This window comes from Anoplopoma fimbria, chromosome 19 (assembly GCF_027596085.1).
Source record: "Anoplopoma fimbria isolate UVic2021 breed Golden Eagle Sablefish chromosome 19, Afim_UVic_2022, whole genome shotgun sequence".
NCBI classification, from domain to species: Eukaryota; Metazoa; Chordata; class Actinopteri; order Perciformes; family Anoplopomatidae; genus Anoplopoma; species Anoplopoma fimbria.
In genome coordinates, this window is record NC_072467.1 from 2,597,964 (window position 1) to 2,610,295 (window position 12,332).

General features: G+C 39.9%; 1 protein-coding gene across 1 annotated transcript; it reads right to left on the reverse strand.

Moving 5' to 3' along the window:
- Window positions 1–1,425: 1,425 nt before the first annotated feature.
- rgma (repulsive guidance molecule BMP co-receptor a) lies at window positions 1,426–11,417 on the reverse strand. The gene is made up of 4 exons (XM_054620265.1): window positions 11,404–11,417; window positions 7,208–7,323; window positions 4,433–4,950; window positions 1,426–2,130 (listed from the first exon to the last, which is right to left on the reverse strand). Exons 1-4 carry the CDS (start codon window positions 11,415–11,417, stop codon window positions 1,426–1,428), a joined length of 1,353 nt encoding a protein of 450 aa, XP_054476240.1.
- Window positions 11,418–12,332: the final 915 nt, after the last annotated feature.

Below are 12,332 nucleotides of genomic sequence, written 5' to 3' on the forward strand. Positions count from 1 at the left end.
CACAGGAAAAGCAAAGGTGCGACTGCTAAAACAGAAACTGCAGCTTTTACAGTGTGTTACTGTAATGCAAAATTCACCCGCAAACACAAGTTATATACAATTAAGAATCGCCCTTAAATAAATGGTTAAAGACTGAAAGATGGAAATTCAGTTCGTAGGGAAAAGTTGGCACGAGGGCTTGTTCTTTGGCAATGACTTAAGCCATGAAATCACGTCTACCGACATATGCTTATCATTTACGCACAAAGCAACAGTCAGGTCAGCACACTGGTAGTCTATAAAATGCTAAACTGACTAGAGGTGAAGTCTTTACAGCTACTAACAGTATCTACACCACAGACTTTGAAATGGAGAGTTTAAATTCACAAAATGCTATCTAAGAGGTGTCTAAGTTTGACTGGTTGATCTACATTCTGTAAACGCTATGAGTGCCCTTAACCAAGGTTGTTCTTTTGCTTTTCTTTTTTTTAGCTACATTCACATTACAGACGTAAAATACAAAACACTGTCTGATCAACATGTCAGCCCAAACAATGGAGTGAAAGGCTGTATGACACTGAAAAGAGATACCTTTTCTATAATTTCCTACTTGGCAGATAGAGGCCATATTGTCAGATTGTGGAGCACCTCATCGTTTTCTATTTCTGAAATTTTGGGTTTAACAGACATGGGAAACATTTCTCCTGGACACACAAACACACAAAATTAACCACAGATGCTGAGTTCTGCACACATATTTTACTAATGCGCACACACACACACACACACACACACACACACACACACACAAAATTGTATTACAATATGACCCATTAATCTCCACAGCAGACAACTGGAGACGCTGCTCTGACATCCTTTTGGCTGAGTGCTTCCTCCAAAATGGCTCAGGCTTTTCCAAAGCTGGAAACTAATCAAACATAGAGCTTCTGGCCTTAGGTTAACAAAAGCCCCTGTCAGGACCTCTCGCTTCGCCACATGAGCCACGGAGAGCTTCACTGGCTTGGCACCAATGAGTGGATTCAGGAGAGGGAGGATCAGCAAACTCTTCTTTCTGCAAAAGATCATCTTGTCCGGCTTCCCATAGGCATGCGGGCCCGGTGAGAATGTGGGATTTAATCCTAGGTGGATATCCTGAGCTCTGGAGTAGCTGGGCTCTCTCACCGCTGCTCTCATCAAAGACCGGTCCTATGAACCAGCTAAACACAGGTGATGATAGGTGGGAGCACGGTGACCTCGTCTTGTCATTAGACTGAAGTCAAGACATGACAATCCTACTAAAATGAGAGTCAGAGCTGGGAGGACCCTAAAGGAAACCGACCAGTCACGTCACAGAACCAGAGCTGAAGAGAGGAGCCAATGTACGACACAGCGATGGTATCTAACACTCACTGACAGATACACCATGAGGATACTGTTGCAAAGCGACTATAGATGAACTGTGCAACATTCAATCCACAGTAAGACAGCAAGGACGTTGAGGAAGAGGAGCGAGAGAAAATCTTTGCCCCTCTGGCCTGCATTACTCATAAAAGCGTCCTTTTCAAAGATGTGATATCTCTTGTTGTTTGAGTGGAGCATTTTTACATCCTCGAAGGCGTAGTAGGCCGCCATGGTGAAGTTTATGTCTCCAGAGGAGAGGAGGTCAAACACGCACGACTGAAAGTACAGGTCCTCCACCGGGAGTCGCTCTTTGCATTTGGCCTTGGCAGACTGGTAGGTGAAGCCGTGTGACGCCGTGCCGCCCCTGGTCCTTCCTGCGCCCTGGCCCTCCACCGCTCGGGCCTTGAAGCTCCTGAAGTCGATGCGCTGGTTGGCGGGGCAGCCGTGAAGACACAGGTACAAGTCCTGGTTATCGCCTTCCTCCACCGAGTTCACAACCTCCTCTGGCATCCGCACGGCAAAGGTGAGGTAGCGGCCCACCTGCCGGACCACTATGGTCGTTCCAATGTACTTGGCCTGGATCTCCACATGCTGCCCAGGAACCTTCTCCACCACACGCAGAGTGTTAGCTCCGTGCCGATCCCCTCCGTTCTTTGAGCCGTCTGCAAACGCAGCCGGCAGCTCATCCGTCTCCGCGTGGTACATCTTCTGGTCCACACATTCTTGGAAGTTCTTAAAGATGATTGTCAGCTGCAGGGGAAGAGAAAAATAAATAAATCTCAGCATAAATGATCATGTGTGTTGTTGCCTCTTCTCATAAATGCAAGGATGTAGACATTAGTTGCAGTACTTTACTGGTCACATACAGATTCCTAGTAAAATGCACTTAATGTAAACATCAGATTTTTAAAAAGGGAAGTGCTTATTCATTTGCATTAAGAACAAGTGTGTGCAATATGTGCCATCCACCCCACTAAAGTGTCATATTTCAGCACTGGCTCAACATGGGGGAGGCCAAGGTAAACGCCCTCAAAAAACACGAGTCTCGGCCATGTAAAATCAGGCCTCAGTTTGCAGACACAAAGACGATCCATTCATCGGGCTGAAAAACCTGCCTGTGAACCCCAGAACTATGCTCCAGGGAGTGGCGTCGGGCCAGGACAGAGCGATATACTCTGCAGCTAATTAAGGGAGACTGCTCAGGACTCGGCAAGCTTGGTTTCATCAGGACACCAATGAGCCTTTGTCAGAGCAGCGAGGGACTGATGTCTACTCGCTTGTGACAGAGGACGGCGGGGGGAGTGAACAGATAACGCTATTAGCTTGACAATTCATCTGTTGCACCAGTTCTGTCTCAATACCCCCCAAACCCTCGGGTAACATTTCCCACCTACATTAACTTCTGTTATTTTCCCTGGATCCTTTCTAAAGCTTTTAATGAAAACAAAGAAAAGTAAAATGCCTCTATTATCCCTCCATCAGAGTGAAGATGGAAATAACCAGACAGTTTTATTTGCTGTAGCGAGAGTAATGCACCAACACAGAGCTCTGCTATTGCAGATCTTTTAGCAGAGGGGCCTTGTTTGCACAGGTGGCATTGGCTGCTGCCTTGTTTTCCCTTTGTCCAGAATCAAGATTTAAAAAAAAGTTGTCTCATTTACTTCCAAGAACAGCATTATAAAAAATTACTTTAAAAGCTAAAAAATGCTTAATAGAGTATCATTAAGGAACCTTAATTGCAGAAAATTAGACTTTCTACCAACAAGTAATTAAGGACAAATGTATCTTGCTGTATGCCTTAGTCTAAATACCCTCAGTTATGAGACTCTGCAAAGTGGCTGAGGTCCATAATCATTGCTGTCAAAACTTTGCCAAATCTGGACCAACTCTAAGTGAATTTGCCAAACTATCAATACTCCTACTTCATTTTTTTAACCTCAAGTTCTACTGAAGGCCATTATAGGGTCATACATCCCAACGAACCCATGTACCATTAAACAAAACAACACTAATGAGGAATGCACTGCTGATTTAGCTATGAAAGAAAAATGTCATATAATGTAAAAAAAGAAGGTCTACAGTTCTGTGCAGACACAACATTTCTTCTAATGGGCTCAGTGTGGACTACACTCTAAGTAGGCCAAACATGTGTGAGCTGTCCACTGTGAAAAGTGAAAACGGAGCCTCATGTTAACATTTGATGCAGCACTGCTGTTATAATACTAACATTTCATTTATAAAGCTTATCAAAATCTAAGAAATTGAGCTGGGTTTGTCTTCATTATCTGTCATTATAGACCTCATCCAAACGCTAACCAGAGTCCACAGTTTGACAGAGAAGCAGCAGCTCTGAGAAACAGACCACATGAAAGAAGAGACTCAGACAAACTCAAATATGATCAGTAAGATGATCTGATGCAACAAACATGTAAGATCAACGTGAGAAAGTGCAACTAATGATCATATACATTATATATGAATATATTTTTTGTTTTATTTTTATATTTAACCTAGAAAATATCAGGTAATATTATAAATGCAGACTTTCACAATTTTCCACAGCATTAATGTTCCAGTTGCATTTTTTTTTTTGGTCCAACCAACAGTCAAAAACTCACACATGTGAAATTATTATAAAACAGAGGAGGAGCTAGAACAGCAAATGTGTCACTTTTGCTTCATAAATTACTTAAATGATTAATTAAAATATCTGTTGCTGAACATGTTTCTGTTTGTTGTAGAGCTAAATCAACTACTTGATCTATTGCTTCTCAAATGAGAAAAAGTATTGCTTTTCTTTGTCTTATGTGAAAGTAAACTGAACATTTTGAGGTTTTGGACTGTTGGTCAGACAAAACAGGAAATATGAGAGTGTCACCATGGAAATTGTGATGGACATTCAGCGATTACCGGAGATATCAATCAGAAGATGAGTCCATTAATGAAAACACTTGTTAGATGCAGCCTTAAAATGGTTGATCCACAGAGTTATGCTTTTGAACTTAGTAGACCATATTAACATGCATACAGGACAAAGAGAAAGGATCCCTACCTTGCTTGTGGCGGTGGCCAAAGACCCGGGCACCACAGGAGTGTTGGTCACCTGGACAGACAGGTACTTGTTGTGGATGAGCGGCCAGGCTCCTTCCACCTTACATGTCTGGAAGTCATCACCAAATGTTCGGAGGTGTGGATCTCCAAAGAAGCCACAGTGGGTGTAGTTTGGCGGCGCTGTGTTGCGATGAAGACTGCGCTCATAGTGGCACACCTCCGGGCCGTCTGAGCGCTCCTGGCTGTCAGGCAGGAGCGGCGGAGGTGGAGGAGGAATAGGAGTGTGGGCACGTGGTTGGGATGTCGGCCCCTCCTTGGAGCAGTTGTGTTGGCTCATTAAATCCTCTATGCCATGCTGGGCAGAGTGGTACGCCAGGTCCCCCCTGCAGGTCCGTGCGGTCCGGCGTACACAGCTGTTGTACGCTCGCAGCGCTGTGCAAAACTCCTCCTCGGGTCCAGAGTTTGAGGTGGAGGCCCAAAATTCCGAATTACACTTGAGGATCTTGCACTGCAGACTCACTGTGAGGGAGGAACAATATACAGTTTGAACAAAAGAACCAAACCAGAGGACACCATGTCATAAGAAACATGATAAAGAGGCAGGAGAAAAAAAAGCTATAAATAAACTTGGCACAGATTAAAATAATACTGGATCTAAAACAAGAATAATAAAGAAAAATTCCAATTAAGCATGAAAGCCCACACAGCCATTTTGGTTAAGCCACAGTGTCAAATACTATACATCAAATCAAACACATTTTAATAATAACAATGTAGTTACTTTTATGTTTTGGCGCATACTTTGTTTGTCTATTATCTAGTTGGCATCCGCTCAAAATTTTAAAACCACTTAAATGCTAGAGAAAACTAACAAAAAGTAAAAGACCAATTATATAACGCTGCTAAAGATTGTTTGTATGGCATTTCAAAAGGACAAATAACATGATGCCTACATGTATACAAATCTTTTAACAGCTTGAAATACTGTCTTTGTGCAAGTAGTGGACAAAACGCAGGTCTGAACATCCCTCTGGTCAACCTTTCACATTCATTGGCTTTTGGTTAATGTAAAAGTAAAACGTTGGGAATCCTTATCCACACCTTTAGTGATAAAAGCTGCTTGTCCGTAGATTGTTGTCGCCACATCCGACCAACTCTTGACACATTGTTCTTCAAACATTTCTAAGAATGCCTTGCTGTCACACCATGTTTGACTAGTATTACCTTTGACTAATAAAGAATTTATTTGAATAGGCTGTGAGAAGTTTCACCCAGTGTCTCAAGGGGGTGAAAGCCATATCAACACTTTGAAGTAACACTTTAAACAATATCCCTCCTGAAAGTTTAACCGCCACTCTCTCCAACCCCCACAGCGCCTCTCCATTTACCACCCATTTGATAGATGGCAATAAACTGATCTTGATCTCAACTATCAGTGCATTATCACTTTGTTGTTTGACTTAAGAGGGAAGCTGATAAGGGTTTGGCAAACATGCAAGGTGAGCTGAAATAGGTGTCCCCACTGCAAAAAGTTACCCACTGGAATCATCCCAGTTTCAAATTACAAGGATATTTAGTCAATTTAAATCCAAACATTTGGGAGATTTATATAATGCAACACTGTCACTGCAACAGTTCAGTGAACCTTTTGAAAAATATTTTGAAAAATGTGCTATTTTTGTTGATTTTTGGACATATACATTGCAACAGGCACATTCAAACCCTAATACCACCACCATCATCTCTACAAAAAAAAAGTTATTAAAGTTTTAATGGCAGTTATTAAGACATCTCAAAGTGGTATTCCCTGCTGAATAATAACTTAAAGTTTGAAAAAGTGCACCCCCCCCCAAACAAAACAAAAGTTGGGGGCTGCAGCAGCTCCGAGAACACTGTCACTTTGTTTTATCATTCTCTAATACAATGCAGTAAAACACAGATATCAGGTGTTGCGCTGTATTGGCATGGTTGTTAACTTTTCAAGCCTGTTGTTGTAATATTTTCCAAAACTTCAACCTTATCCAGACGTGTGCACGTTGGCACTTCGGCCGAAATCTCGGTAATCTAGATTCCAATAGATTTTAAATATTTTAGTATTTAGTTTAAATGGACTTCCAACTGATTTATATATATATATATATATATATACACACATATATATATATATACACATATATATATATATATATATATATATATATATATATATATATATATATATATGTATATGCAATTTGAGAACCCGTATCATGTTTTGGTGAACCATGCATATACAGTCTATGGTACAATGTAACTCTAGCTCCATTACAATGTTACCAACACTTTCACGCTGATAAATAGTGACCCCAACCTGGCAACTTTGCTGCCCAAGATGAAAAGGTAGTTTGCATGTAACTCATTTTAAAAACATTTTGGTACTTTATACCGTATAAAAAAAAAAACAAATAAATGCAATAATAGTTCAAATAGTTTTTTTCTGTCTGTAAATATTATATTTCAGTTATTTTGTTTTTCTACTGTTTTTATTGCTTATTTATAATACTTGTTTTTTTATTTTTATTTTTTATTTTTATCTTGTCTTTCTTTACTATGTCTCTTGTGTGCACTTTACTCTCTGCTGCTGTAAGCCTGAAAATTTATAATAAAGAAAAAAACTAATAAAGGATTATCTTATCTTATCTTAAATAAAAAAAAATTAAAAAAAAACATGCCAGTTGCTTTACTTGAAAACTTTCACTTTTTTAATTCAAAAGTAAAAAAAAAAGTAGCATCTTACCGGAGGGGAAGAGTGAGAGAAACACTGCGAGCACTCTGCACACGTCAAGCGCCGAAGGTCCTCCTCTTTCCCCCATAACCATCCATCCAGCTCGGGGTCGCACTTCACTCCTCTCCCTGGTCAGACCGGAGCAAGGAAGGACAGAGGAGGAGAGTTAGAACCCAGAAAAAGTCCATAAAAAGCGGGCTGAAGTCCAGTCAGATCTTCACTAAACTGGTGAGAAGTTGTGGGTTTGTGAGAGTTGACTCAACGGGACCTACGGCTGAAAGAAGCCAGGCAATCTATCTTCCTTCTGGGGAGTGTCGAGGAAGGTGCAGCCTCTGAGGGCCAGTCACCAATCACGGCTGCCTGTTCGGCCCCTTAACCCTCCTCCTCCTCCACAGGTTTCAGATTACAACTCAATGTGCAGACTTGTTCCACGACGACTAACTACCGCATGAGAAAGGTCTGATTTGTGGGTTAAGATCACAGTGATCACCGCTCTGTGGAGGTCAAAACCTGAGAAGTAAAACAGTGTCATCCCTCCATGGAGCATGTGTGGAGAACAACAACATACAATACAAACAATCTCAAATAGCTGTAAATGATCTGCGTTTACCCTTCATATCAGCACTCACTTTAACACTATAATAGTACATTACTTAACATGGTAAGTTGCCCCTTTTTCTACCCCAGGGCCCACTGGTAGGTCAATTAACAGACACTGTGCAGCCACAATTCACATGACATTATTTTCTGTTCTAGTGGAGATCCTACAGTTTCTAATGATGCCAATTTTGACCAACTGAATGGTGGATAAATGTGAACAAAATGATGCACAAGACAACAAGAATGTTCCCATTTGATGAAACGGTGATGCCAAAAAACGTGGAGTCTTAGGATTCAATATTTCTCTCAGCGTAAACATCACATATGGAATCAGAACAAGCTGTTTTGCGATATATATCTTAAGCCTGCCACCAACAACTATTTTCATTATCGATTTAATCTGCTTATTATTTTATTGATTATTAATGTTGTCTATATTTTAAAATGTGAGACGATAGTGAAGCTTGATCACAGTTTCCCAAAGCTGACATATTCACATTTGCTGTTTTATCCAACCGGCATTCCGCAACCCAAATACATACATTAAATACAAAAACATCAAAGTTTCATGTTTTGCAGAGTGTAACAAATGAACATTTTGCTCCAAAAATTCTTTAAACGATAAACCAATTATCAAAATAGCTGCATATCAATTTTCTGTTGATTGACAAATGTATTAGTTGCCTCATAGTTTCAGATCTATGTGTCAGTCATACTGTCAACTAGGTGAGGGATAAAAATAAAAAGGGGGAAACTGGAACTGTGGGGAACTTAAAGGGTTATAATGGAATTCAACTGCCAAAACATCAAATCAAGCTGAATATCAAAGGGTGGAAGTAAAGAAAGCACAATTAGAATCCATCCATCATTTAAAAACCCACTTTGTGAAATATGCCTGTAATTATATTATAGTGACAACTTATCCTTGGTTGTTAAATTCCCCGTAAAAACTCCAAGAACACGAGCGTTGTGTTCTCAATGACACCTACAGCACTCGACAGGACATTGTACTCTTTACTGATGGTTAATAGTTTCCCAGCATATAACTATTTAACTTGCAGAATAAGCCATAATGCCTTGTTTTAGTTGAACCCACCCAACAGTACATGAAGTAATCAAAGCCATAACCACAGAACATATGCAGGTTAACACATCAGCAGTGAGAAAGGTACCACAAGGAGTGCTTTGACTTAAAGTAAAACTAAGAATGCAGGACTTGTAATAGAGTGGGCCTATTTAACGCATGTTAGTTTAAAGGATTTTTGAATACATTTCCACAAAGATCAGGCCGTGATCCCCTCCTCTAAAAGGCATAATACCACCCTCTTTGATTATCTTGTACAAATTACACATTACTGCTGTCTTTTAATGCCATTTACACCCAAAAACTACCACATAGGTTGGCTGCGCACTCAGATTATGGCTGGCTGCGCAGTATTTTTCCATAGTACGGTGAACGTCTTTGTGAATGCTTGCTGTCCCTCTCGTGGATGATGGATACATTCATGTACAATGAGGTCCGAGCCTACACATGTTTTCAACAAGGGTGGCCCTGTGCACACTGATTCCCAGCTCTAATATGCCATGCATTCACATCTGAAATGAATCACTGCAACTGAAAGGTATAAGCTGCTCTCTGATGTGTTTTGATGAATCGTGGAAGGTTTTGTGGCTTTTTGCAGCGACAGGGTGGATGTACAGGCAGACACAGCAATGAAACTGTCCTTCTGTTATGCAGATATCTTTAAATGCGACTGATTCACATGTTAGTGGACTGTTCACATCACACCCGGGAAATAGATGGTGCAGATTGTAGGTTTAATACCTGTTGCATCCACTTAACAATCATGGTGTCTGTACATAATGTACTATCAAGTTGTTAAATATGATATGTTTTGCTCTGCTCATTTATTTATGTATTCAATTATTGGTCATTCGTTTCTTGGTTGACTAAGAAATCTCAGTCCATTACTCGTTTCTGAATTGTCTTTTTAAGAACAATAAGCTAATTGTTAGTCATTACACTTCTGGCAACACAATAGTCACAAGTAAGCTTTGGTCTTTAATAATAGATATTTAGAGATACTTGTGCATGAACGTAATCATTAGCTAAGTTAAAATTTATACTAGAGAAACTAATTATACAACCGATGTTTTGTTTACGGATAACCACTTATTTCTTCAGTTAGGACCTATATATTCCTTATTCTATATACAAAATATCAGATTTTAATTACCAAGTCAATGCTTAGTCAATCAATGGATTAGTCAATTGACAACTATTTTGGTTGCAAAAATACCAACCACTCTCTGGTTTCTTTGCAAATGCAAGGATTCACTAATATTCTCCGTTTTGTATCACTATAAAAATGAATGTCTTTGTGTTTTGGGCTGTTTGTTATAATATAGAAGCAATGAACTCGTCATCTTGAGCTCTGACAAATTGTGGTGCCATTTCTGCCTAATTTTCTTACATTTTATAGACTTAACGATTCAATCAATAGCGAAAAATAATGATTAGCTGCCAGCCTACAGCCCTAATTCTCATCACAAAGGCACATTTTATCAGTTTGACTGCACCACCAATCTAAATGAGGTTAGGTTTCTTCTCCTCAATAGCCTTTTATCGTCGAGCCTTTGCTAGCGGCCATATATTGCCCTTTGGATAATGTAGTTTTAGTGTCCGATCAATCAACAGTCTGTTTGATTGCTAATTATTTGAATGAGTTTTACCTGGGATTTAACATTTCCATGGGGAAGTGACAATATATGTATAAGAAACAGCTTTCCAGAGAGATTTCTATAGACACATAAGGCAGACCGTGTGCTCCACATGCAGTGACAGTTAAAGGTGACATAATTTAACAATAACACATCTCCATAAATCCAGTATATTATCTTATCACGTTTAATGGTTTGCTTTCTCAGCTCTGACATCACCTGTCAAACCTGACATTGTTTTGACATTTCCATACACTGAATATGGTGCAATGTAAGTTTTCATTTGCATCTGTCTTGATGGTCACAGACTGATCCTCTTTTCCAACAGATGGCGCTTGTTATGAGCTCTGATATGAAACCTCAAATCATGACACAAACGCACATGGCATTATGAGGACAACCGAACCTGTCATTAAATGTGAGCTTTATGGACAGCTCGCTTATTGGACTAATTACACGCTGTCATGCAGTTGGGATTTAAAAGTGTGTAAATCTGTTTTTGTCCTGTTGCACTGCCCTGAAGAAGATATATCCTTTTTTTTATTCCATGTCAGATAGAAGTGTAGCCTCAACGCTATTTCTGGTTGGGAGTAGCTGATAAATGCTGACAATGTGATGCATTAAATAGTGCTACATACTTCAATATTTATAAAATATTGAATGCAGTTTTTATGCGTAATTCTCGAGTGACACTAGCAAATCCATCACGTTCTTAATATTGCAGAAATCAAGCAAATCTCCTGATTGTACATCTGAAAAATATACATATTTTAGGACATAGAAATAGAGTTTGAAACCCCTTTCTGCAACACATAAACTGGCAATACTCATGCGTAAAATGCAACATTGATTAAAAATTCTAAATAAGTCTCTTAAGATGAACCAACCTGGGCGGCTGCATGGAGTCCTGCACAAACCCGGAGGACAGAGAGAGAGAGACACAGAGACACACAGAGAGAGAGAGAGACTCCTAAAGAATCTCCCCTTAATAAAACCCAACTCTGTGTCACTGTAATCCCAAATCAAACGCACTCAGCTGCTTTCTGAGTGTTAAATCCACCAATCTGTGCATGATGTCCACCGATCTTCTTCTCGGTAAAAATGAAAGTGTTTTTTTTTTTTCTTCTTTTTTAGTTTGGATTCATTTGAAAAAAAGACACTTCTCGCACCCAAAGAGGGGGCTTAGATCTCTACAGCCACAGCTAAACTCATTGGACTATCGGTCGGTCGTGAAAGGAGACATTAAGTCCAGTAATTGTCCCCATAGGCGCGTTGAATCCAAATTGTTAGTTATGGTCGACGAGGAAAAAGAAAAGCCCTGAGGGCGAAGCTGCTGCTGCTGCTGCTGCTGCTGTCTGGATGTTGTGAAATGGCTAGTTAGAAAGTGTGAGGAGACAATGATCTGCTCTGCATGACGCCTCTGGGAGCCCCAAATCTCAGCTGTGGACACCCCCTTTTTTTTTTTTTTTTTTTTTTTTTTTTTAATACAAGTAGTTGTTCTCTCTGTGGGAGATGGCACTCCTCAGATTGAGGTTGAAAAACAGTAAATTGTACAATGTTTATGTTAAAGCAACTGAAAGTAAATCCATGTAATGCATCTAACTTGCATCACATGTCATTTCCATGATAGTCATATGTGCCCTATTTTCACCTTTTGGCAACACAAGAGGGGCGACATTTAAAACTGGACAGAATGGCTATTTCATTTGCACATGGGTTTTGTATTTTGTGTTTTTGTGTTCGAATCTACACAGATTTTTCCAACAAATACCCACCAATTGTTAGATCTACTGCCTCACCAGATAACCTTTAGCAG